The 27,391-nt window shown below is 48.2% G+C and overlaps 2 protein-coding genes across 5 annotated transcripts in view; one reads left to right on the top strand and one right to left on the bottom strand.

Moving 5' to 3' along the window:
- Positions 1-27,391, top strand: part of LOC119253347 (zinc finger protein 420-like) — a 316,892-nt gene that overhangs the window by 238,797 nt on the left and 50,704 nt on the right. The window lies entirely within an intron of this gene.
- On the bottom strand, positions 83-27,152 carry LOC119251624 (zinc finger protein 585A-like). Its single transcript, XM_054698277.1, has 4 exons — positions 26,927-27,152; positions 6,371-6,533; positions 6,021-6,113; positions 83-2,949 (listed from the first exon to the last, which is right to left on the bottom strand). The coding sequence occupies exons 1-4, from the start codon at positions 26,939-26,941 to the stop codon at positions 98-100; spliced, it is 3,123 nt and encodes a 1,040-aa protein (XP_054554252.1). The 5' UTR covers positions 26,942-27,152; the 3' UTR covers positions 83-97.

The following is a 27,391-nucleotide window of genomic DNA, read 5'->3' as shown; positions in this document are numbered from 1 at the left end:
AAAGCTTTCACACTCTTCACATTCATAGGGTTTCTCGCCAGTGTAACTGCTCATGACTAATGAGGTGTGACTTACGGGAAAAAGATTTCCCACACCCTTAGCAATCAAAGCGTTTCTCAGTAGTGTGACGTCTCTGATGTTCAGTGAGGGATGATTTCTGGTGGAAAGTCTTCCTGCACTCTTGACATTCATAAGGCTTCTCTCCAGTGTGACTTTTCTTATGTTTTGTGAGGGATGATTTCCACTGGAAAGTCTTCCCACACTCTTGACATTCATAACGCTTCTCTCCAGTGTGAATTCTCTGATGCTCACTGAGGTAAGACTTACTGGAAAAAACTTTCCCACACCCTTCACATTCATACGGTTTCTCTCCGGTGTGACTTCTCTGATGTCTAATGAGGTGTGCCTTAGTAGAAAAAGCTTTGCCACATTCTTCACAATCATAGGGTTTCTCTCCAGTGTGACTTCTCTTATGTCTAATGAGGTGTGCCTTAGTAGAAAAAGCTTTGCCACACTCTTCGCAATAATAGCGTTTCTCACCAGCGTGAAGTCTCTTATGTTCAGTGAGTAATGATTTCAGGTGGAAAGTCTTCCTGCACACTTGACACTCATAAGACTTCTCTCCAGTGTGAATTCTCTGATGCTCACTGAGGGATGATTTCCACTGGAAAGTCATCCTACACTCCTGACATTCATAAGGCTTCTCTCCAGTGTGAATTCTCTGATGGAGACTGAGGGATAATTTCCACTGGAAAGTCTTCCTACACTCTTGACATTCATAAGGCTTCTCTCCAGTGTGAATTCTCTGATGCTCACTGAGGTAAGACTTACTGGAAAAAGCTTTCCCACACCTTTGACATTCATACAGATTCTCTCCAGTGTGACTTCTCTGATGGTGACTGAGGGATGACTTACTGGAAAAAGCTTTCCCACACCCTTCACATTCATAGGGTTTCTCTCCAGTGTGAATTCTCCGATGAGTAATGAGGTGTGACTTACTAGAAAAAGTTTTCCCACACTTTTCACAATAATAGGGTTTCTCTCCAGTGTGACTTCTCTGATGGACAGTGAGGGATGACTTACTAGAAAAAGCTTTCCCACACTCTTCACATTCATAAGGTTTCTCTCCAGTGTGACTTCTCTGATGAATAATGAGGTATGACTTACTAGAAAAAGTTTTCCCACACTTTTCACAATAGGGTTTCTCTCCAGTGTGACTTCTCTGATGGTCACTGAGGGATGATTTCCAGGAGAAAGTCTTCCTACACTCTTGACATTCATAAGGCTTCCCTCCACTGTGAATTTTCTGATGCGCACTGAGGTAATACTTACTGGGAAAAGCTTTCCCACACTCTTTGCAATCATAGGGTTTAGCTCCAGTGTGACTCCTCTTATGTCTAATAAGGTGTGCCTTAGTAGAAAAAGCTTTCCCACACCCTTCGCAATCATAGAGTTTCTCACCAGTGTGAAGTCTCTGATGTTCAGTGAGGGATGATTTCTGGTAGAAAGTCTTCCCGCACTCTTGACATTCATAAGGCTTCTCTCCAGTGTGACTTCTCTTATGTTTCCTGAGGGATGATTTCTGGCAGAAAGTCTTCCCACACTCTTGACATACATAAGGCTTCTCTCCAGTGTGAATTCTCTGATGCTCACTGAGGTAATACTTACTGGAAAAAGCTTTCCCACACCCTTCACATTCATAGGGTTTCTCTCCAGTGTGACTTTTCTGATGGTGAGTGAGGGATGATTTCCACGAGAAAGTCTTCCTACACTCTTGACATTCAAAAGGCTTCTCTCCACTATGAATTCTCCGATGCTCACTGAGGTAATACTTACTGGAAAAAGCTTTCCCACACCCTTCACATTCATAGGGTTTCTCTCCAGTGTGAGTCCTCTCATGTAGAACAAGAACTGACTTACAGGAGAACACTTTCCTGCATGCCTGACATTCATAGGGTTTCTCCCAGGTATGAGTTCTCTGATGGACACTAAAAGCAGATTTGTGCCTGAAAGTTTTCTTATAAACCTGACATGCGTAGCGCTTCACTCCCGTTTGAGATTGTGGATGTACAGTGCGGGCAGTCTTCCATGAGAAAGTTTTCACATAATCGTTAGAGCCAAACAACTTCACTGCAATGAGATTTCTCTGGTGTCCCCTCTGTAAGGAATTCTGAGAGGTGACCCCACACTCATCAGGTTGATCGTCTCCTTGTGATTTCTGATGTTCAGTCAGAACAGAGGTTTTAGAGGCCGCTTCACCATATCTCTTATATGCAAAATTATTCTGTCCTAAATGGGTACTCTCATGCGGATAGGTGTGAAATGTGTTGCTGAGACTGGCCCCACTTTCATAACATTCCTGCTGCTCATGTTCAACATACCTAGGAGGATTCAAATGCATTCGAGTCATCTCCGCAGCTCCCCGCTTTTCATTACAACTGCAGGGAGTCTGTCTTCCTTGGGTTCTGTCTCGGACATGGAAAGGTGCGTCATCACGGGTGTCCCTGCACTCATTGCATTTACGGGCAGCCCCTTCCGGAAGGGCTCCTCTAGGTGAAAATATTGTTTCTTCACTCAAGACTTTTCCTTGTTCACGAAATTCAAAAGGTTGTTGAAAGTTCTGAATCACCTGGTAACTAAGGTGCTCAGGATACTTGCTGGGTTCCCTCATCCTAATAAAGACCTCCTCGTTCTCTCCAGCATGCTCCTCATGAGGCTCACCAGGGATCATCATGGTCCTATGTATAGTAAAGTTCTCAGGCATCATTGCTGAATTGTTTCCATTTTTGATACTATGGTTCAAACAGTGAATTGAGTCTAAACTGCTTTTTTCCATTAAGTAAGTTCTCTCGTTGGATGGTATTTTGCTGCTGGCGGTAAGAACTTGCCACACATGTCTGCCCTGATTTGCAGGGATGTTGTGAGTCAGGTGATCCACAGCATGAACATCTAAAGTGAGAAAAAACTGATCATGTCTCTAAAAAGGAAGCATTTTGAGTGAATACTACTATGCGGCACAAAAGCTCCTATATTATAATATAATTTACAGGTACTGATTCTCTGATTCATGCTTTTTGCCCGTAGCAAATTATGGGGAGAATAGATTTCTTGGTATTTTGTATTTTAGTATAGAAGATCTGGGGTGTAGGCCAGAGGTGCAGGAGTGGGGTGTTATAGGGGAGCATGGAGACAGTGTGTTGAACAGAACAGGCAGATAGACTGAAATACACTGCTGAGGGGAGCAGCGGGTGAGACAGGAGAGGTCTGCTGTGCCAAAGTGGGTGAGCTCCTTCACTGTAGATCAAACTCAGGCCATAATAGTGAGAGTTAAGAGACTTAATCCCTAGGTCTCCAGGGAGGCCCCAATTAACAGATTTTCTAATGCCAAATCAGCACAACAAAGCAGTAAAACTAATTTCACCATGGTTTTATAAAATCATAAATATTTGGTAAAAACAGTCCTTTAGGGCCTTCTTGGTGGCGCAGCAGTTGAGCACTGGGTTGTGAAGCTGCCCGCGGCCTCTGCGACGCAGGTTTGATCCCCGGCTGCTCCCCGGCCACCGGAGGAGAGTCCCAAATGGCGCGCAGACCTCTCCTGCCGCCCGCTGCTCCCCTCAGCAGTGTACTTCGGTCCTTCTGCCTGCTCTGCTCCCCGCTCTGGCTCTGGTGAATTCTCTCACCCTCCCGCGCTTCTGACTGTACCCAGTGCATATATAAACAAAACAAACAAATAAATAAATAACATGCCTCTATTAAAAAAAAAAATTTGAAAAAAAAAAAAAAAAAAAAAAAAGCAGTCCTTTAACTAAAGTTGTTGATTTCAACCAGAAGCATTTCACCCAACATAGATCCTACATGCTTTCTTTCTTAGACAGACCCTGTGCAGCTCTTGCAGGAACTTTCTGAATAACCAAGCCTTGCAGAGGACATGGCTTTCCCGGAAACCTGTGGATGGAGTGACCCAGTCATTGCCTAAGCACTTTAAGCAAGAGGCCTGCTGAGACACAAGAAATCTGCTTCGCCATTTTTTTTTTTTTTTTATAGAGGCATGTTTTTATTTTATTTATTTATTTGTTTGTTTTTTGTTTATACATGCACTGGGTACAGTCAGAAACGCAGGAGGGTGAGAGAATTCACCAGAGCCAGAGCAGGGAGCAGAGCAGGCAGAAGGACCGAAGTACACTGCTGAGGGGAGCAGCGGGCGGCAGGAGAGGTCTGCGCGCCATGTAGGACCCTCCTCCGGTGGCTGGGGAGCAGCCGGGGATCGAACCGGCGCCGCAGAGGCCACGGGCAGCCTCGCAACCCAGCGCTCAACCGCTGCGCCACCGGGGAGGCCCTGCTTCGCCTTTTTTTAGTTTTTCTTTCCACCCCGGCCCTGGCCACGACACCTGCAGAGGTTCTCAGAGGCATGCGCTTCCCTCCACGGCAGAGACCTGTCAGTTCTTATTTAAATATCATATCGCATAAGGATCAGAAATCTAACACATGCAGCAAACTCCGCCCCATCATCATGTCCCATATTCCCTGCTGAGTGACAGGAAAAAAGTTCTGCATCCTGCCTGTGGCTATCAGCGTTAACGGCTTTTCCCATATGCTTTTGAGAGCAACACCCTGGTATTCCCACTACACTGCTTGGAACCTGTGTTTCTACTTTGTTCAGAGTAACTCCAGTTTCTATGTCGTGTGTGACTCTCACCTACATCACACTGTCGTTGATTCCTTTACTTTCCTCCCAACAATGCCCACGACAAGGTGGAATTGCACAGGTCACACTGCTCCCCAAGGTATGAGCCCCGAACCTCAAACTCATGGAGCCATGGCTTTAGAAACCACCACCTCAGGTTCCCCCTCCCATGTCACAGAACATCCCTTCCAATGATGAACAATTTCTGGGTCCTCCTCAGCCTCACCATTTACTATGTGGGCGGTCGCAAGGCTTGCCCCTGAAACACTACTCATGTTCTAAATAACTCTCCACTCAACGAACCTCTATCCCTTTTGAGTTGGTCACCTGCAAAGTGACATCTTTAATAGCAATAGACAGCCACTAGCCCAGACTGGAGAGGGAACTATAGATATGACATGTCAGTGCAAGCCATTCACCTCACCTGAGCTCTGAAAGAAAAGAATTAATCTCCATAATGATGCGTATGGAGCACACACGCAAAAACAACATCCTCCACTTTGTTTCACTCATGCTGGTCAAACATCCTCTGTGGCTTTACCTCTCTATCAATAAATGTATTTAATATATTCTTTCCTCACACAGTGTATAACTTCAGAAAGCAAAGATCATTTCTGTGAGTACTGTTGCTCTCCCCTCTCATAGAAAATTTACCACTGGCTAAACTTCCCATGAACATACAGAAAAAAATAATTCCTGAACAGGTACCTAAAGAAAGTAGTCTATGAGAATACACTAAGAGAGAGAATACAGAAACGTGATTAATGCAGAATAATCCCCACAGTATCAGGGACTGCATACTGGTTTAAGAACATAGATAAACACCATTAAAAGAGCAGGAGGAAATACACGAGAGCAATATTTGGGCACTGAATAAAGAATCAGTTTGAGGGCCTCCCCGGTGGCGCAGTGGTTGAGTGCTGGGTTGCGAAGCTGCCCGAGGCCTCTGCAGCACCGGTTCGATCCCTGGCTGCTCCCCGGCCACCGGAGGAGGGTCCCGCATGACGCGCAGACCTCTCCTGCCGCCCCATGCTCCCCTCAGCAGTGTACTTCGGTACTTCTGCCTGCTCTGCTCATGGCTCTGTCTCTGGTGAGTTCTCTTGCCCTCCTGCGCTTCTGTCTGACTGTACCCCATGCTTGCATAAATAAATAAATAAATAAATAAATAAATAAATCTTAAAAAAAAAAAAAAAGAAAGAAAGAAGAAAGAATCAGTTTGATGTATGCAGACACACTGTCCAAGGTAGCACAATGCGAAGCACCTCAGTGTGGCCATTATCACTGGCCACACTGCCAGCCTCCTCTCAGCCTCCCAGCCTGGCAAGCACTGACTGACCTGAGAGGTCCTGGCTTGGGGGATCGTCCACAGACCACGGCTGTACTCCCTGCTCCGACCTGATGCTCTCCTCAGGATCGTAAACACAATGCCCTGTGATGAGAAACAGTGTTGGTCTTCAATCAAGCTTAACTTCAGTCTTTGAAAACTATCAAATGCAGTGTGACGACATATACAAAAGAGGCCAATCTGAATCTTTCCTAAAAATACCAAAAAACAAAAACCGAAACACCCACAATGTACACTGCCTGCATGTTCAACCTCACCAGCACTCAGTTTCATAAGCAAGTGCACACATTTCGGTGCAGAAGACAGCATTGCACTAGAGTGTTACACTGGCGCTTCCTCACCTAGGGACACCAGGTGACTGCGGGTCTCCAGCATCACATCCCAGTACAGGGTCCTCTGAGCTTCACTCAGGTAGCGCCACTCCTCCCAGGTGAAGTTCACAGCCACGTCTTCAAATGACACCGTCCCTTCTGAGGAAACATTTCTCATCTCCGGGCCGGCAGCCTGGGTCAGACAGAGCAAGTACAAACATCTTATTTTGTGGGCCTTTGGTCCTATATAGGATGTATAGAATTCCCAGTTGAAAGAGCCTCGCGTCTACATTCACCCGTTCGGTCCTTAAAGCAGAACTATAGCTTACCTTATCAATTTCAAAGTCTGTATGATTCTAAGAAAAAAAGGATGAATAAAATTTGCTCGTTGAGGAGCTGATAACCTGGTTGGCAGGTGTAACAGACACATACCTGGAAGCATGTGCAAAAGGAGCTTCATAACAAATGAAAAGCATGTACAAGTGTGTGCCAATATTTTACTCCTGTGACCTCAAAGCCTGGGATCTCCAACTTACAGTAAACAAAAACTGAACCCGAAAACAGAATGTTCAAGCAATGAAGGGGTTTGAAAAAGCACAGGTAAGAGATGTTCAACTACAAGCAACTATAAACCAGAGATGGGGTTTCTCAAACAGGGGGTTTTGGGGTCAGAGGGAGGAGGGATTAGGGTTAAAATAAGGGGGATAGGAATTGTCGGGGGCTGAAGGGGTTAAGCACTGCGCTGACTCAGAAGCTATCCACCCCTCCACAGCAGGGAGCGACCCACAGGGCTGGGCTGACCTCTCCTGTGGTGCCTGCTGCTCCCCTCAGCAGTGTATTCCTCTGTCTGCCTGTTCTGCGCCCCACACTGTCTCTGGTGAATCCTCCCCATCTCTCTCTCTCTCTCTCACACACACACACCCCTTCAGCCTGCACCCCAGCTCTTGTATGAACTAATTTAAAAAATACACATAAGAAGTTCACATAGGGCCTCCCCAGTGGCGCAGCGGTTGAGCGATGCGTTGCGAAGCTGCCCGTGGCCTCTGCGGCGCCGGTTCCATCCCCGGCTGCTCCCCGGCCACCAGAGGAGGGTCCCATATGGCGCGCAGACCTCTCCTGCCGCCCGCTGCTCCCCTCAGCAGTGTACTTCGGTCCTTCTGCCTGCTCTGCTCCCTGCTCTGGCTCTGGTGAATTCTCTCACCCTCCCGCGCTTCTGACTGTACCCAGTGCATGTGTAAACAAAACAAACAAACAAATAAAATAAATAAATAAATAAAACATGCCTCTATAATAAAAAAATATATATATACACATAAGAAGTTCACATATAGTCTAAATAAGACAGTCAGATACCAAGACACATTTCATCAAAATCAAGATTCAGGTATTTAAGAAGCATCTTGACCTTCTGATATCTGGATCACAGAGTCGATGTTCAACATAAAGATGCTGTGCTTAGCTAATGTGAATGCACAAGAATTCCACGCTGTTATGAAAAGCTCACCTGCTCCTTCATCACATGTTTGTGAAGATTTCTTTTGGAAACAACGTCCAATAATATTCATGGCTCCATTATGACCATGAAGACACATGAGGATATTAATAAACTGTTAGTGTATTCCCTGTAGGAGAAAATGATGAAATGAGTTGAACTTCAGCATGTTTCTCTGCCTAACTTTTATGCCCACAATGAAGTCCACGGCTCCTCTGGGTGATTGAAATCAATCTTTTCAGTCAGCCACAAACAGCATATCCATTTAGATTTTCTTCATTCAAGATACATGACACCATCGTAAATGTACCCAAGCAATTAAGATGTAAAGAAACTCATCACCTGGAGGAGGTTCCCTTAGATGTTTGACGCACGAAAAGTGCAATACAAGACTCCACGTACAGGGCCTCCCCGGTGGCGCAGCAGTTGAGCGCTGGGTTGCGAAGCTGCCCGCAGCCTCTGCGGCGCCGGTTCGATCCCCGGCTGCTCCCCGGCCACCACAGGAGGGTCCCACATGGCGCGCAGACCTCTCCTGCCGCCCGCTGCTCCCCTCAGCAGTGTACTTCGGTCCTTCTGCCTGCTCTGCTCCCCGCTCTGGCTCTGGTGAATTCTCTCACCCTCCCGCGCTTCTGACTGTACCCAGTGCATGTATAAACAAAAAAAAAACAAGCAAACAAACAAATAAATAAATAAATAAAAAGCATGCCTCTAAAAAAAAAAAAAAAAAAAAAGACTCCACGTACATACCAGGAGAAAGCCATAGAGTGAAGTGATTTAGGGCTGAATTATATTCATCAGGTGTCTTCACAATATCTCAAGTAAGGTTGCTAAAAAAGGACATAGAAAATAACTATACATTCCCCACACCATAGTCTTGAACTCTTATTTTTTTTTTTTAAAGATTGATTTCATTCATTTATGCATACAAGAGCAGAGGGGTAGGCCAGAAGTGTAGGGGGTGAGAGGATTTGCCAGAGTCACAGTGGGGAGTAGAACACGCAGGATGACTAAAATACACTGCTGAGGGGAGCAGCAGACCAGACAGGAGAGGTCTGCCACACCATGTGGCTAGCTCCCTGGCTGGATGGGGATCGAACTCGAGCTGCAGAGGCCACAGATACTTTCACAGTGCTGTACTTTTAACCCCTTGCACCACCAGGGAGGCCCACATTTTCCTTTCTCACAGAATATCACTTCAACAAAGCAAAGGCCACTTCCGTGATTACTGTTCTTACCACCACTAAGAGAAAATTTACCACTGTCAAAATCTTTCCATGAACATACTGAGTGAATAAACAAATGCCTGAGGAAGTACCTTAAAGAAAACAGTCAGTGAGAATAAAATAGAGAGAACACAGAAAATGTGACTACCGCAGAATAATTTCCTGCAGTATCAGGGACTGCATACTAGTTAAATCCGACATTAACAAACATGAAAAAAAGAGCAGGAGGACATCTAGGAGAGAGCTGTGTGTGGAAACTGAATAAAGAATCACTTCAATAAATGCAGATAAACTGTCCAAGGTTTGGACACTGGAAAAGTAGCACAGTGTGGCCAACGGAGGTAAGAAGGGAAACCAGGCAGGGAGCAAGACCCCATCCTGGGACAGAGAACCAGGCACAGGATCCTGGGTGTGGGTCACGCCCTAGCAGCGGGCACTGCACAGGGCGACAGCCAGTGTTTTGGACATGACAGCCCTGGAACTGAGACCTAGAGCGCAGCATTCGGGGGCAGGATCCACACAGCTGTGGGCACAGAGCCAGGTGAACACGCTGCAGACACAGCACCTGGCTTGAATGACAGCCCCTGTGTTAAGGTGCCCCCCCCAACCTTTTCTCAGAGAACCACTGGGGAAAAGCAAGGTCAGCAAGTGCAGGTCTCTGGCGCCACCCGGTGACCAGAACAAAGCCACTGACCAGCTGATTCCCTGCTGGAACTGAGTGAACCCAGAGGGCAGAAACCGCAAGGGGCAAAGCCCAGCAACATGACATCAGGGCCTGGTGGTGTTTTGGCTCGTGGTGCAGAAATCGGTCCGGTGAACAGATGTCAGCAGGTTGACCCTGTGTTGAGGACTCTCCAGGCCAACTCTATGGAACTTAAGCATCTGTGCACTTCTGCTATCTGCTGAGGGTGTGGGGGTGTGATTCTAAATCCAATTCCCCCAGATACCAAGGGATGACTATAATGTTTCCGGGGGCTGAAAAGTCATACATGGATTTTCCACTGCCCGGGATCAATGCCCCAACCCCCTGTTCCATAAGGGTCAGTCAACTGTAAAAGCAAAACGAATCATGAGAGCTGAAAATACATGTGGTTCTGCTGGCAGGACAATCACAGACACTGCTGCTACAACTGTAATTGGATGCCACCATTAAATAAAATGCTACATTTCAGTTAGAATTAGGGAAAATCAACATGCATTTTACCTCTTCCCTGATTCCATACTCCTGTCTGATGAAAGGATAAAGGGCGGAGTTCAGTGAACAGGGAGTGTTCAAGGTGGGGAATCTGAGCAGGTTGGAGACCAGCTCCAGCTAGATGTCCTGCCAAGGATCTCAGCAGGAGAGGACGGCCTTGGTGAAGTTTTTTGGAGGGCTGAGGGGAAGGGGAGCCAGGTAGAAGTGAGGAAGACACAGACACCTTCTCTCCTGCAAGTATCTCCTCCCGAGGGTCTCAGCAGGTCTTTCTTTATACCTTAAGGCCCGCGGTGAGATGACATCAGCATAAGCATCAAAGCAGAACAGAGACCATCACTTATTTTCTCATGAACATACAAAGACCCTCTTGATCTCATACTACAAAAGGACACTTCCTTTATCTGATTAAGAAAATCTACAGGGACAATGACTCCCCTAGGTACAGCTCTTTTTCTAACGTAATCCATTGTCTAAGACAGTACAATGTTCAGTAACAATCAATCACCCTGTGAAGCCTTCCTAATTTCCGAGTGGACATGAAAGTCCATTGTTATGCTCTATGACTAAAATCAACCCATTCCCTAGTACTCAATTCCTCCAGCCCATTATCAATTACTTCAAAGTGATCTAAAGTAACTCATCAATACTGTTTAGTTCTACAGAAATCTAACCTTCAACTAGAAATACCGAACGTCCCCATAAGCTGCATACTGCTCACTTTTCCATACACCAGGAGATGTACTGTTGCCGCAAGCAGGTACCCCCCAGGTTAGGCACAGTGGGTTAAGAGCAGCTTGTTCTCCATAGTTCTCAGGGCCAAACCATTTCTTTCCTAACTATATCTTTAACAATTTTTACTTCTTTTGTGACAGTTCATGCGTAAGAACAATAAGCCAATTGTCACCTGGGTCCCAATTAAGTTTACAGAGGTCAATGAATAACTAACTTACTTCAGCATTAACCAGGAACAAAGAGGAGAGCTTTAGCAGGCTTTGCCATGGAGACTCCCTAGTTCAGATCTTCTTTGGGAGGTGCAAGGACTCCCCTTTTCTAGGAAGTACAACTTTCCCTCTTCAGGGGAGCAGAGGGACCCCGCTTCTCGGAGTCTCTCCTAATGCCCGGACAATGTCAAGAGACAGCATGGAAGGCGCAGCCTCCCGCAGAGCAGGCTGGGAAGGATGAGACCAAGCGATAGAATAAAGAGGGCTGCCTTCACTTGCTCATGCAAAGAGGAGGATACCAATGTACAGAAATGTCCAGAAAAACAGGTCCAGACGCCCATGTCCGAGGCTTCAGTTCCAATGAACGAAAGCAAGAAGTCATTGTAAACAGATGGGGGACCCACTTGGAGGTCACAGGCCAGCTGGTGAGAGAGAAGACCCAGGAGAGGTCAGAGGACAGAGCAGGGAGGCTCAGGACAGCTGAGACCAAAGAGTGACACAGCTGAGGCAGGTCCACTCCTGCTGGGCTCTTCCCAGGGATGCTCTTCATAAATGCTCCGGTGCAGTGGCACGCGATGAAATGTTACTCAGGGATCAAAAAAGACAAACTCACGCCATCTGCGGTAACAAGGGTGGAGCCGGAAGGGTACACTAGCCCATGGAGTCAGAAGGAAGAAGATAAATACCGGACGGTCTCACTGATATGTGCAATGTAGAAAAAGCAAAAAAAAAAAAAATCAAGAAAAAGACAAAACTAGCAAACTGACCACAGAGCTGAGGTGCACAGCAAAGGAAGGAGAGTGAGGGGGGCGAGACAGGAGAGGAAAACACAGTGATGGTTCACGGATGATGTGGTGGTGGGAGAGCTATGGGGACTACTGAAAGAAAAAAGAAATGCTCTGGTGCTGAGTGAAGCCTGGAGGCCGGGCACCTGAGAGCTGAGAGGAGACAAGAGGCTGCCCACACAGAAGAGCCTTCATGACTGATGCCTGAGGGGAAATTATGTGCAGGGGCCTGGATTGGGGGACTTAAAGGAAAAGTGACCTGGCAGGCAACGAATACTTGAAGACTGCATGTTTGGGAAAAGCACAACTGAAAAGCACCATAAAGGGAGGATGTGATCCCAGGGCGTGTGGCACTCCATGTATGGTTGGTGTTAAAATTCTTCTAGCAAATGCCAACAGCTTGATAGCTGTCATCAGCTCTAGAAGTGAATCAGCCAGACTTTTGAAAGTTCCAGTAAGAATTCCTCCCTCGGGCCTCCCGGGTGGCGCAGCGGTTGAGCGCTGGGTTGCTAAGCTGCACGCGGCCTCTACGCTGCTGGTTTGATCACTGGCTGCTCCCCAGCCTCCGGAGGAGGTCCCACATGGCATGCAGACCTCTCCTGCCCCCTGCTGCTCCGCTCAGCAGTGTACTTTGGTCCTTCTGCTGCTCTGCTCCCCGCTCTGGCTCTGGTAAATTCTCTCACCCTCCCGCGCCTCTGACTGTACCCAGTGCATGTATAAACAAAGCAAACGAACAAACAAATAAATATATAAAACATGCCTCTCGAAAAGAAAGAAAAAAAAAACTTTAAAAAGAAAAATAATAAAGAATTCCTACCTCATTCCTTCTCATGTGCCATCCCCCTCAAACATGCTGTTTTCAGAACACAGATAAAGGCCCGTCAGCCAGAGAGGAACCATATTCCAGACATCTCATGTAATGCTCACTTATCTCCAGAACCTTCCATGGCTTAGATGTGTCTTTCATCTGTCTCCCCCTGATCCATTTACCCTTCTTTTTTTTTTAAAGATTTTTATTTATTTATACAAGCACTGGGTACAGTCAGAAGCATGGGAGGGTAAGAGAATTCACCAGAGCCAGAGCAGGGAGCAGAGCAGGCACAAGGACCAAAGTACACTGCTGAGGGGAGCAATGGGCAGCAGGAGAGGTCTGCGCGACATGTGGGACCCTCCTCTGCTGGCCGGGGAGCAGCCAGGGATCTAACTGGCGCTACAGAGGCTGCGGGCAGCTTCGCATCCCAGTGCTCAACCGCTGCGCCACCGGGGAGGCCCTGATCCATTTATCCTTGGCATGGACTCCAGGTTAGCTCCTTCCCTCTAGCGCCCATGCTGCCTTCCATCACCTCCAGCAATCCTCTTTTCTCATCCCTTCCCTGCCACTTGCTTCCTCTCTAATGCATATAGTTCTAGCACTTTAGAGGCGGACTGATTCACAGCTGCTCTTCCCAGATACTCTTTGGTGCCTGAGGAAACATAAATGTCAAGTCCAGACTCCTTAGCACAGCACACTGAAGATTGACCGACTTCTCCAGGCTCCCCTGTGAACTCCCATATTCCAGGTGAGCAGCCTCAGACCTAGAAAGACTGGGTCACAGGTCTTGTTCCCACCAATAATCTCATTAGCTGCTGTTCCTGCTAGTCCTTGATGATGGGGTCCCGAGTGATTCACCATGCACCAGATAGCCCTTGTCTGATTTCCAACCCTCAGAGTGCTCAAAAGGATATTATAACTTGGGGGAATTCAAGACTGAGGACTGCTAAGCGCCCTCAGGCTTTGTGGACATAGGCCCTATCACCTGCTGTTACTAAGGACCCCTTGGCGTTCTTGAAAATTTTCCAGTATGTCCTTCTTCCAAAGCATTGATGGCCAGTGTGCACAGGTCAGAGACAATGGGACTGACATACATAGATGTTCTAGAACATAATTCTGGAGTTTAATTCCCATCAAATTTGAGTACAAATACTGATCAAGAAATGAATTAATCTGTAATTCCTTAAGCGCTCCTTACATTTTTTAGTGTTTCATTTTCAATCATAGCCGAAGGGAGAGTTTGGTTGGATCAAAAGAAGACAGAACTTGAGTAAAATCAGGAAAGAAATGTGTTTCCAGAATTAGGACAGCATTTAGAGGAAGTTCAAATGTAACAGGGTGGTCCCCAGGAAAGGGGGAGGTTCCCTGCCCCACCCAAGGGAGGGCGGAACTGAGCAGGGAGAGGAGAAGCTGCAAGAGAGACTGAGGAAGGAAGCAGGATGGAGCCAGTAGGAGGAGGTACATGGAGCATAGAGACACGTGAAGAAACTGCGCTTGTCTTGTGGTCGTGGACTGGGTGACACAGATATGGGTGAGACCTGTGGGGAGGTGACAATGGCAGCTTTTATCTTGATTTTTCTCTTTTCCTTCTGGGCTTGTCTGGTTGTTTCTGACCCTTTTCTGTGGGTCCCCACTGGAAGGTGCTTTAGACTTGTGGCAGGCTTTGGGGCCTTGCTCTGGGCCAATCCCCTTTGGATGGGTTTTACCCACGAGGGGACGGGTCACGTTGGGTGCTTGATTTAGAAACTATATTCTTTGCCTTTCCTGTATTGTTTCCTAGTTTTATTAAAGTTCCTTCACATTAAAGTCCCATGTTTTGTGTTGATGCGGCGGATGGCAGAACCCATTTAGAATAGGCAGGTTTGCAGGGTTTGGGCTGCCCCTCTCCCTGCCCAATAACACAAACACCCACTTCGATATGGTGATCTCACAGCCTTGGTGGGCCACATTCCTGCCGCAGAAGCAGTCACAGGTCAAGTCACCTCACAGGAATTCACCCACCCGATGTAGACTCAGAGGTAGACTCAGAGATGGTTCAAGAGGAAGCCTGAACTTGAACATGACAAAGGACTCTGAATGTTGTGCATCAGCATTTTGGTAGAATGTAGAAGTTTTGGTCTCTCACACCGTACCACATCTACCTGGTTGTGACTTAGCTCAAACTCTGTGAAATGACATCTTTGTCATCTGTTGTCTAGAATTCTCGGACAGTCTTCTAGCAGGGGCCACTGCAGCTGCCAAATGTAGAGACGGCCCAGGTATATCTAGGCAGAGGGATCTTCTCTGCTTAGGTGAGAAACATGGGTTAATAAAGTGGGAGCCTACTACTTGGAATGAGGTGAATTTATTTTTTCTTCATTTCTATAGAAAATTCGACATACTTCATATATGCGTAATTCATTCTCATGACAATTACTGCAGTCATTTTGTAACAGGGGGTCCCCAGGAAAGGGGGAGTTTCCGGTTCCCTGCCCCACCCAAGAGAGGGTGGAGCTGAGCAGGGAGAGAAGAAGCAGCAGGAGAGACTGAGGAAGGAAGGAAGCAGGATGGAGCCAGGAGACCTGGAGGAGGCGCGTGGAGCCTAGAGACACGTGAAGAAACTGCGCTTGTCTTTTGGTTGTGCACTGGGTGAAACAGATGTGGGTGAGACCCGTGGGGAGGTGACAATGGCAGCTTTTATCTTGATGTTGGTTTTGCTCTTTTCCTTCTGGGCTTGTCTGGTTGTTTCTGACCCTTTTCTGTGGGTCCCCACTGGAAGATGCTTTAGACTTGTGGCAGGCTTTGGGGCCTTGCTCTGGGCCAATCCCATTTGAATGGAGTTTTACACACGAGGGGTCGGATAACTTTGGGGCTTGATTTAGAAACTATATTCTTTGCCTTTCCTGTATTGTTTCCTAGTTTTATTAAAGTTCCTTCCCATTAAAGTCTCATGTGTTTTGTGTTGATGCGGCGGATGGCAGAACCCTACATAGAATAGGTAGGTTTGCGGGGTTTGGGATGCCCCTCTCCCTGTCCTATAACAATTTCATTTTTCATATTGAACCACCCAGACTTGTCACAACAGGTGCTAAAAAGGCATAGGAGAAAAGCAGCAAGAAGTAAAACTGGAAACTGGTTGTGCCTGTCTCTGTGTGTAGCAGGAGAGGGTGGTGGATTCATGGGCATGGCAGGACACAGACTTCTCTACTTCTCTTTGACCAGGAAACAAAAACCTGAATGACTTGTAGTATAATGCATGGGTTCTTATTAAGCAAGTGCCCCCAAACTATGGAAGCAACACTGATCTAGTAGAAGAAAATATCATCCCTGGTCTCCAAAACAAGAAATGCGCCTAATTTGAGAGAAACCAACATCACAAAGAAATTCCAGATTAGGGAAGGAACGACGAGCTCCTGCATTGGATCTAAAACTTGGGAAAGTGGAGTCTTCTATCAAGGGCTGCCTGCCAGGCCACCCTGATGGAAAAAATACATCATCACATTTGACAGTTGAGCAGTTGGTACTTTGAGCTTTGACTAAGTGCTCTCCCTTCCTCACTGCTCAGAACTGCTCTTAGGTGTACTACCGGATTATAAGATGTGAGAATGTTATGTGTGTGCTGTGATGTTCCCCTGGCGGCAAGGATTTGTTGCAACTTGATTGTCTAAATGGGTGGGCCAAATGCTGAATGCATGAACATCAGACCAGCTCAGAAAGGCCTGAATACAAAGATCATGGGGACCCTGCTACTCATGTCGTCTGACAAGAGTCGGGACATGGGGCAGATTTCTGAAATATCAGGAATCCCTTTAGATGACTCCTGCTAGAGTCTCCTCATTTGTTTATGGCTAGTTTCTACCACTGCTAAAATAAGCATTTAAAAGTAAAACTGCAAGTACTGATCAATCACTAATTAACCAGTCTGATGGCAAATGGCAGTGCGTGATACAAATATTACATTTCTTATAAAACTAGTAGTTCTCTGCCAAAGGCAGCAATTCAACATTTGGCCTTACATGAACAAGTGACAAAACTTCTGGGAACAAAAGGCTGTAAACATCCCTGGGCCAAGTCTTTTAGCATAGAGATGTGGCCATTTAAGGCAAGGGCTAACTGGAGGAAAGTCTTTTACTTTACAGTTAAAGATAACAGTTGAATGTCAGAGGTGAGCCAAGCTCAAGGTAGAAGAAAACTCTTGATAAGCCAGAAGGCACCATAGTCAACTCCTGCTAATTCATTCCTGTTTATTTGGGGCTACTTGGTATTGAAGCTGTCAGAGTACATACACATTCGAGAATAAATCGACAGCAGTTTTGTGACTGGCTGAGCTAGCTATAACCATCTTTGGCCATGCCTCTGATAAAATGTTGGTAACTCCTTCCAACTACAAACAACCATCAGCAATCTTACAGAGAAAGGAATTTTCCCTTAATCTTAAAGTTAGATATGGAAACTAGGCAGAAAACTCCTTGTTTACATTAGGGGAATTCCTCCCTGAAGGGAGAGCTGGGGCCTAGGGAGGAGTCAGTGCAGCTTGCCTGGCACCATCACCCTCCAGGCCCTGGGTTCCTTCATAGCCCATCAATATTAAAACAACATACTATAGATGACAACTTCTAGATAAACGCCTTCTGGTTTCTGCTTTAATCAATGAGTTAAATGTTAGTCTCAACTTTATAGGTTAGTTAGAAAAATATCCCTCTGTCTCCCTTCCCCCAGGAACTTCCTGCCCTTTGTTTCCCCAGCCCTTAGTTCATCCTTCACTCAATAAATGTGGCCATGTGAGTGCAGCCGCAGAAGCCTTTTGCTAGTAATAAAATGACTGGTCGTTTCAGAGAAATGACTATTCTGAGAAACCTTTGTTGAGCTAATGAGCCTCCTTTTAATCAAAAAACAATAAATGTCCCAGCTGTAAGACTTAGCCACTATTCCTCCATCTTGTGTATCACCGCCATCTCAGTATTTCAAGTTTTGCTTACTCAAGACTAAATAGCCTGCATTCCAAAGAGGGTTTATGACCCCCACCCCACTCTGGTCTTATCTCACATGGCCAGCCACAGTGGAGTCGAGTAATGGGTCTACGTGGCCATAAAATAGAACCGAGCAATGCAGGCCACTAATGGGGTCAAACTAGCCATAAAATAACTGTGTACCCACCGTTGTTAACAAATGCACCTGTGTAATCAATGAATTAGGTACCTATGTAACTAATGAATGATTGCCAACATGATTTAATTTTTAGAAATCTACCTGTATCCCTATATAAGATCCCTGTTCCCTTTGTTCAGGGCTCCCGACCTCCACTGTTATATCGGTGCGAGTCGTGGGCCTGGACTCGAGCCCGTGATAAACTCCTTCATGCTCTTGCAGCGGCTGTCTGTGTGTCCTTGGGGGCTGCGCTGGTCGACGCTGGGCACAACATTTTGGGGGCTCGTCCGGGATCGACGAGGGTAGACCCCAACTACCTAGCAACCGAAAGGAGTCTCAAAGCGCGCAGGCGGGTGTCAACACTCGCCCAGGTGAGGTGTTAGTCTGCAGACCTGTAGTACTGAGTACCTGTATGTATATTGTTTGTGGAGCTGTAATTGTTTGCAAACCTGTGATTTTGGTCACCAGAGGTCTTAAGCGGACGCGCTGGCAGGCCCCTGACGTGGACCGCGGGAGACGTCCCCGGGCCACCTAGTAGAAAACCCTCAGCCTATGTGGGGGAGCAGATTCCCCTTTGCGGGGCCTTTTGAAAAGTCGATTTTTGGTCTGTTTTTTGGGTCAGTTGTTACTGTGATTCTAGTATTTGTCATCATGGGTCAATCGCCATCTACCCCATTATCTGTGGTTTTACAGCATTTTAAAGATGTCAGGTCCACGGGGTCGGACCTCGGTACAGAAATAAAAAAGTCATCTTTAACCACTTTTTGCTCCTCAGAGTGGCCACAAGCGGAGTTGGTTGGCCCCCAGAGGGAAATTTCGGTGTACAGGTTTTCCGTCGTGTGAAGGAAGCTGTCACCCGTAAAGGAAGACTTGGATATCCTGACCAACTCCCGTATATCTTAGTCTGGCAAGATCGAGTCCAGAACCCCCCTACTTGGTTAAAGCCATTTTTGTCATAACAGGCACAACCCGGACCGCCGGCTAAACTGCTTGGGTCCCACCCCAACACTTGTGGGCACCTGCGGTTTTTCAGGACTCTCCGGAGGAACTTCTTTTTCCACTGCCTTATCATAACCCTCCTAACAACCCTCCCCCTCCCCAACCACTGTCCTAGGAACAACCTCCCCTGGAGATGGGCTGGGCTCATGGGCAGGGTCAGGCTGCAGGCACCCACTCGGAGAGGGTGAATTCCCCTGACTCCACAACCCTGCCCCTGCTCGTGGCAGGGTCCCCGAATGAGCAGGGCAACCAGCCTATGCACGACAGGCCGTTCGCGACCAGTGACCTCTACAACTGGAGAGTGCAAAAGGCACGTTTCTCCAAAAACCCTAGAGACCTTGTTCATCTGCTAGAGACTGTTCCGTTTACTCATCAGCCCAACTGGGATGACTGCCAGCAGCTCTCGCAGGTTCTCCTCACCACTGAGGAGCGGGATCATATACTGATGGCCGAAAGGAAGTTAGTCCCTGGAGAGGACGGACGCCCACCACCAACGCGGCCCGCATAGTCTTAGTGTTTCCCTTGACCCGCTGACTGGGATTTTCACCAGGCTGAAGGTAAGGAGAGACTCCGGGGGCACCGCCAGATGCTAATGGCAGGGTTGTGCAGCAGCCCGCAAACCCACCCATTTGGCCAGGGTGGGGGATGTGCGACAGGGAAGGGAGGAGACCCCCGCGGCTTTTCTAGAACGCCTCATGGAAGCTTCTCGGCAATAAACTCCTATGGATCCAGAGGCAGAGGAAAACAAGGCCGCGGTGGTAATGGCCCTTGTTAACCAAGCAGCTCCTGACATCAAACAGAAATTACAGAGAATAGACAGGCTAGGAGAAAAATCTAGTCGAGATCTTATTGAGATGGCGGAAAAGGTGTACCATCGCGGCGAAACGGCTGAAGAGAGAGGACTGCACCCGCCGGGAAGAACAGAAGGGAAGGGCGGCTGAACACGCACGCCATGCTTGGGATATGGCCAGAATCCTGCTCGTTGTCACTCGGAAGAACGACTCTGGTAAGCTGCCCTCCTTCTGCCGCCCCAGCGCCATATGCAGGACTCTGCAGCGTGATCAGTGTGCAGACCGCACTCAGAAAGGACACTGGGCCAAGAATGCCCAAAGCAGCAGGGGAGGACCTCAAATAACACTGCTGCTTCTGACACTCCTGTGCTGGTGCTCAGTGGCATGAGGGATGACAGCGACTAGGGGCGTCAGGACTTGACCCTCCCTGAGCCCAGATTAACCTCAAAGTGGAGGGAAGACCCCTGAGTTTCCTTGTGGACACGGGAGCGCAGCATTCAGTTCTCACCGAACCTCTGGGCAAGCTGCCTGACAAAACAGCATGGGTGCAAGGGGCTACCGGATGCCAGCAGTGTCCTTGGACCACTAAAAGGTCCGTGGACGTGGGTAAAGGTCAGGTTTCGCACACCTTCGTGGTGATCCCTGAATGCCCGTACCCGTTCATTGGAAGGGACCTTTTAACCAAAGTAGGAGCACAAATCTCGTTTGGACAGGAAGGAGTTAAAATTAGAGGCTCGAAAGGTTCTCCCCTGCATGTCCTCACTATTTCTCTTCAAGATGAGTACAGCCTATTGCTGACGCCAGACCAACCACCCCTCTCCGAGTGGTGGATGAAGTCTTTCTCCAATGTTTGGGCAGAAACCGCAGGGGTTGGCCCATTGACCACCCATTATAGTCCAACTAAAGGCAGAGGCTGAACCCATTCGGGTAAAGCAATACCCACCGATGTAACGGTGGAGGTCAGGATCCCGGACTTGAGCCTGGAATAAACTCCTTTATGCTCTTGCAGCGGCTGTCTGTGTGTCCTTGGGGGCTGCGCTTGTCGACACTGGGCACAACAGCAGCATCTGCGAAAGGGTCAATCAACCCTGGCTGCTCTGGACTGTTCCCTTCCTCATGCCTGTGCTCACGCGCTCTCCAGGTTGGCTGAAATGCATAAATGAAGGGCTGCGGAGACCCTCAGCAGGACGAGGCCCACACCCTGACCCAGTGTCTGTGTCTCCTCATCCCCCTCCCTTATCATTCTCTACAGTTGCGCCACCGCCGTCCCATCCTTCAGGAACCCCTGACACCCAGACGGCTGCGGCTGGCTCGCAACAAAAGATTTTGCCTTTGTATTATTATTTCTAATTTTTCATCGTTGTGAAGTGAAGGGAAAGTATGCACCAGAGACCTGCCTGCATGCACGCTCTAGGCCAGCAGAGGGTGGAAAGGGAGGCCAGTCCAACCGGGAGTCAGCTCCTATCAGGCCAATTAGCAATTTGCCTGAGCTCCCTGAAGATGGTGACCCTTCAACACCGCTAAGAAAGAAGGAAGCAAGGATGCTCTTGTAAATAATCAGATACAACTTAGGAAAGTCCTGTAGAGATCAGTGTGAAGTGGTCACTTAGTCATCAGAATAATAAATAATTTTAACCCCTTGCACTCCACTGTCCCCTCTCAGGGGACATCGGAATTCTAGCATATCACGTGGATGTCCCCTCTCAGGGGACATTGCAATTTATTCGTGATTACGGGGAATTGAGTCATTTCAACGCAACTTTTTGAGACATGCATGTTTCCCTGAAGTTTTATCTTGAAATGGCACAAGAAATTAAATCAAAATAACGTAAAATTACTAAGATATACACATCTTCTGCGGACAATAGATTAAACAATAAACTACATATTCCCGATGTGGGACAAAGAAAACGGGACTGCATTGTGTGTTCTAACAGGAAAACACCTGGTGGCAGGCGTCAAACCACTTATTACTGTCAAACATGCACTCATCAGCCTGCAATGCATATTGGGGAGTGTTACAAAACTTATCATACTGTACAAAATTATAAACAATAAAATACTGTTTTTTTGCAAATATACATTCCTCGATGTCACCCAATTCATATAAGTCCAATATCATTATAATACGTTACTTGGTTCGAAAATAATACTAAATAATACGAGGGTCTGTAAATGCATGTTTCCGCCGTAAAGTAGCGTCAAGTAGCTGGTAGCCAAAGTCCAGAATGGTTCGGAGTGCAAAGGGTTAAAACTTGTTTCTCCCATCTAAAGTCTGTGCCCTCATCGTGTTGTGTGGACCAGCCTCTCTCTCTCACACGCACACACAGACACACACGCACACACACACAAACCATACACGAACTACACACACCTATGCTCACATACGCACACCACCCTGTTATAGGGCATCCCCGATATTGAACGGGTTGCCGGGCTGTGGGTCCTCACCCGTGTGCTTAAAAGGGACCCATTAATACTCCACTACAGACACACCCACAAAGGTTAATGAAAGGTTTACTTACAAGGGAAAAGGAAATAAGGAAAATGGACAACTCAGGGAGAAAATAGGGAAATAAAGTCTTTAATGCGTCCTACCCGATACGCCGACCTGGAAACCCAAAGTCACTCTCCGAGCTGGCCGGATGCTGCAAGCTGGCCTAGAGCCAAAATGGGGAACCCCTCCAAAGCCCACGGGTCTGGCTTTATACCAACCTGGCTGCTGAACCCCACCATCAGGTCCCAGCCACCTTCCCTTGGGTGGTGATGGGATTTGGAGTTCCCAGTGTTTTGGCTTTGGTCTGGGGTGGGGGTGGAGTCCGCAAAGCCTGTATGGAATTAGCCTTAGGACAGCTTTTCCCCCTAACAACCCCACACAGACGCTAAATACCACCACCGACCCACTCCCATCGCTGCCTCAGAGTCCACAACCCATGAGGCACGTGCTCCCGAAGGACAGCCCCGAGGCGACCCAGCAGGAGAAGAGCCAGAATCGCTTCTGTTGGACAATCTTTACTGGTTACTCTCACCCTTCACCCCAGCGATGTAGACCGTGGGGGACAGCAGGAAGCCCCGGGGAGGCAGAGCCTGAACACAGAGCACACCCCAGGGCTGGGGAGTCCCTCCCGCGACGGTGTCCTGGCCTTCACAACCCTGGGAACAGCTGCATTAACGGTCCTCTTTTTTTTTTTTCGCTTTAATAATAAAAGAGGAAAGGAAACTTGTGTATAATGTGGATGCTATTCTTGCTATCCGCATTATATATAAAGTACAGACTCTGTTTACTCTATAACACACATCATTCCCCTTGATAAATAACTTCAAAATATCTAGTATACATGCCTTAACCCTGTCATATACGTTCGGTTTTCTACATACATCCATACATATATATAAGTACATACATGTATATACTCACGTCTGTACAACACAGTAAATACATCCTCAACAATGACAACTGAACAAGTGCAATTTTGGTTTAAGAAAAAATGAAGTATTTCTGTGAAAGCACCAGGAAGCAAAGAGAAAGCTGTAAGTGCTAGAAACTTCTTCCTCCCCTGGGCTAGACACAGGGCCCAATTCTACATATGTCTGGTTGCCAAGGTATCCTGGTGATGCTTCAGGGACAGCAGAGACCCGCACAGGAAGGGAAACACAATGGCCGCAGGCCACCATGGGGCAGAGCCCGGCCTGCCTGACAGCCTAGCTAAGTGCAGAGCCATCACGTGTAGCACAGTCTTGCTATCACTCTGCTCGCTGTGTAAACAGAAAGGGTACAGCAGATTCAAGAGTATTCAGCAGTGCAAAACTTTAGTAGCCTGACTGAGAGCCAAATGCTCCGTTGCCCTGTCCAGGACCCCAGCACAGAGAGACTGGGATGTGGGGAAGAGAAAGGTTCGGAGGCCACTGCTTTGCACTGCTCACTGACTGGGGTCACTCAGCACAGTCCTGGCTTCAGCTCAAGATCCAGTGAGACCACCGAGCCTATCGCCTGTTGCAGCTGCCCAGGAGGTCTTCACTGTTCTTGTAACAAGTGCTGGAAGCCACTCAGTAGGGCCACCCCTGAAATTGGGAGCACTCCCAGTCTGTCCACTTTCCTGCCCAGGGGGAGGTCAGCCCAATGGCTGCAAAGTCTGCAGCCACATTGTGGAGCAGCACACCTTTCTTTCTCTGCCCTCCACCCTGGCTGCAAAAGGGAACTGAAATGCAGGGTGAACTCTTGATCTTTTTGTTTAATGAGCTCCCACTTCCACAGCCTCTGCAGTAGAAAAACGGAGGCAGTGGGTGGAGCAGAGTCCTCAGGCAGTGGAGCCCTAGGTCTGGATCTAGGATGGGGTGGGGGCAACCTAAGGAGAGCTGGCCTCAGGAAATCCAAAAAGTAAACATCTCAATTGGTGTCCCTGTTCTCACCTACTATAAGACAAAGCAGAGAGAACTGTTCACCTTACAATCACAATGGGAAAGATTAAACAGCTAGTTTTTCTGGTACAGTCCAGCCATAATTGAGTTTCTAAAAACATTCAGTCAGATACAAGAGCTCAGAGAATACAGTCCATAGCAGGTTCGAGTTTTAGCTGCAACTCGTACACCAACCAGCCAGGACCTCAGACAAGTCACTTCACCTCTGAGCCTCCCTCTTCCTATCAGAGAACCCCAAGATCCTTGTATGAGCGCACTGTGACTTAGAAATCTGGGTGACTAGTGGTACCGGTAAGAAGTACTGTAACCTTGACCATCATGGCACCTCCCTAGGATGTAAAATGAAGGAACTGAATATGCTGGACAGAATCCAGGGCCAATGGATTCACTTTCTCCCCAGGATATCACTGGCCACGGCTGAAGCAACCCCTTCCCGGCCCAACCCACCAGAAAAAGACAATCACATCAGACACCTAATTTATGAGCCCAGACCACATTCAAAAGCTGCTGCTATGAGGCAACATAGTTAAGAGCGGAGAAAGGTATGAATTCAACACACAGCTAAAATCGAAGTCACAAATGAACTGTAAAAGCTCCACTCCCTGAGAAAAGGCATTTTCCCATGGGATACACCCAGACCACCGAGATCACATTTGACAGTCATTGGTAATAACTGGCCAAGGACAATTTGAAAATCCTAGGCCAGGGGCTTGCTGCATCACCTGCACTCAAAGTCAACTTAGGAAGTCTATTTTTCAAGGAGTTAAGTGATATTTCTGTTTCGGATGGGAAAGAAAAATCAACTCCTGCTTGCAGCTCTCTCACTAACCTTCTGGAGGAATGTGAGTGTGGCTTCCTGTTCAACAGGAGGGTGTTGACAGAAGTGAGTAGAGCCCCATGCAATTTGCAGTGAGCGGGGAGCAGAGCAGGCAAAAGGACCAAAGTACACTGCTGAGGGGAGCAGCGGGCGGCAGGAGAGGTCTGCGCAGCAAGCCGGACCCTCCTCTGGTGGCAAGGGATCGAACTGGCACCACAGAGTCCGCGGGCAGCTTCGCAACCCAGGGCTCAACATCTGTGCCGCCAAAATCTGTTTTTCTTTAAAAAAGATTTATTTAGGGCTTCCTAGTGGCTCAGCGGTTAAGCACTGGGTTACAAAGCTGCCCGCGGCCTCTGCGGCGCTGGTTTGATCCCTGGCTGCTCCTTTGCTCTGATCTGCTGTGATCTGCTCCCTGCTCCCTGCTATGATCCCTGGTCTGGCTCTGGTGAATTCTCTCACCTTCCTGCGCTTCTGACTGTACCCAGTGCGTGTATAAACAAACAAACAAACAAATAAAACATGACTGTATAAAAAAAATTGCATAAAAAATGTAAAATTAAAAAAAAATTTAAAATATAATTTATTTATTGATGCATACGGGAGTTGGGGTACAGGCCAGAGGTGTGGGGGAGGGGGTGAGAGATTCAGCAGACAGCAGGGAACAGAACAGGCAGATTGACCGAAATACACTGCCGAGGGACGCAGCAGGCCAGTCAGGTCTGCTGCACCATGTGGGTTGCTCCCTGGCTGCCTGGTGGATAGAACCTGTGCTGCAGAGACTGCAGACAGCCCCATCGCTTGCATCTCAACCCCTTGTGCCATCAGGGAGACGCCAGGAGGTGCTATTCTTGAGTGAAATAAGCCAAAAAGTAAAGACACATTATCAGATGGCTTCACTCATCTGTGGAAAATAAATACCCAATAAACATTTACAGGCAAAATACTTGAATAAAACTTGAACAGGGTCATGTGAAGGTAAAGATGACCACCAGAGGGAACAGGGGAAAGGGTGGAGAAGTTAGGGAGGGAGGAGGACCCGGGATGGGCCAGGGTAGTTTGGTAGAGGGGAAACAAGGGGTAGGGCAAGACCCATTAGGAGTCTAGGAAAAAACTGGCAACTCTTTCAGCAGAAGGTTTTAGTGCTCCACATGTCAATGACAGATCGAGGAGGAAAAATAAGTAAAAGAGAAAAAAGTATAAGAAGCTTTAAAACTATTATAAAAAATGGAATTTCCCCAAGGTCACACACGGTGTTCTCAAACATGGCAGGAACTTTGGGGAAGGCAAAGGCTGGAGAGTGTCACTGGACTGGGGAACAACTTAGGGTGCAGTGAGCGTCACTAGAAATGCACGCAGACCACACCAAGGAGAAATGCCCAGGAGCAGTGCAAACAACCGCCAGAAAGCCAGAAAAAAGATCTCTGAAGAGCCTGCTGGGCACCTGGGGTTTGCAGACCCCCTGAGAGAAGAGCAGAGGCAGGGATGTGAGGACGCCCCAGTGGACTCAACATCACGTGTGCCAAGACTGACGCCTGCATGAAAATCTCCGAGAGCGGCCTGGGACACACTATAGGATTTCAGCAACTGCACAGAAGCCTTAAAAATTCAGTTGTCCTTTTCAAATGACTCGTGGCTCCTTCACCCCCTTCTGCACTCGGGTCCTCAGACCCCATCCTCCTCGTCCTCCCTCACCCCGCACCTGAGCAGCGCAGAGCTGGGAAGTGTTTCTGTCCAGCGGGGTGAAGAGCCACAGGCCACACCTTCAGCGTCATCAACGGAGACCCAGGTACAGACTCTGCGCTGCGGGAGCACCAGGGCAGAGCCCCATCTCCACGCACGCTGGACATGGGAAGGGCCTGGACCTACGCCACACCTTTCCCTGGTGAGGAATGTGTCCCTGCAGAAAACTGTGTTTCTAATGCACATGTCCGTGATGAACTCGCATAAAGTCAATGCACCGCGAGCTGAAGCCAACACGCCACTCACCAGAGATTCGTCCATGGTCGCTGCTCTCACAGACGCGCCAGGGCTCGGGAGCGGCGCTGGGGGGCGCTGGGGTCCAGCACAGAGGACGGAGGCGGCTGCCGGGGTCCGGAGTCTCCTGGCCAGAGCCCGCCACACGCTGCCTGGAGACACCAGAGAGTCACCGCGTGTGGCAGCGGGTGGCACTTCTAGCAGGGCAGGAAGGGCCCCGAGTCCACGCGCGGCAGAGCCTGGGCTGACGGTTCACCACAACTTAGTAAAAGGTGACACTGCCCACTGCCTGCGCCACGGTCACGCAGGAGCAACCGTCTCAGAGCTGAGGAGTCGCTGCAGAGTGTGGACTCCACTTCCAGCGAGACGACGCCCCGAACGCACTGTTCTGCCAGGACACCCGGCCGAGGCTCCGCGCCCTTCCCGCCCTCCGCTCCGTGGACGCCCGACAGCGCCGCGTCCCCTGGGTGCGCAGGT

Source organism: Talpa occidentalis, unplaced genomic scaffold (assembly GCF_014898055.3).
Source record: "Talpa occidentalis isolate TD23 unplaced genomic scaffold, MPIMG_talOcc4v2.1 talOcc4.2, whole genome shotgun sequence".
Taxonomy (NCBI): domain Eukaryota; kingdom Metazoa; phylum Chordata; class Mammalia; order Eulipotyphla; family Talpidae; genus Talpa; species Talpa occidentalis.
The sequence above is the reverse complement of the archived record's forward strand: the minus strand, read 5'-3'. Positions and strand labels throughout refer to the sequence as shown.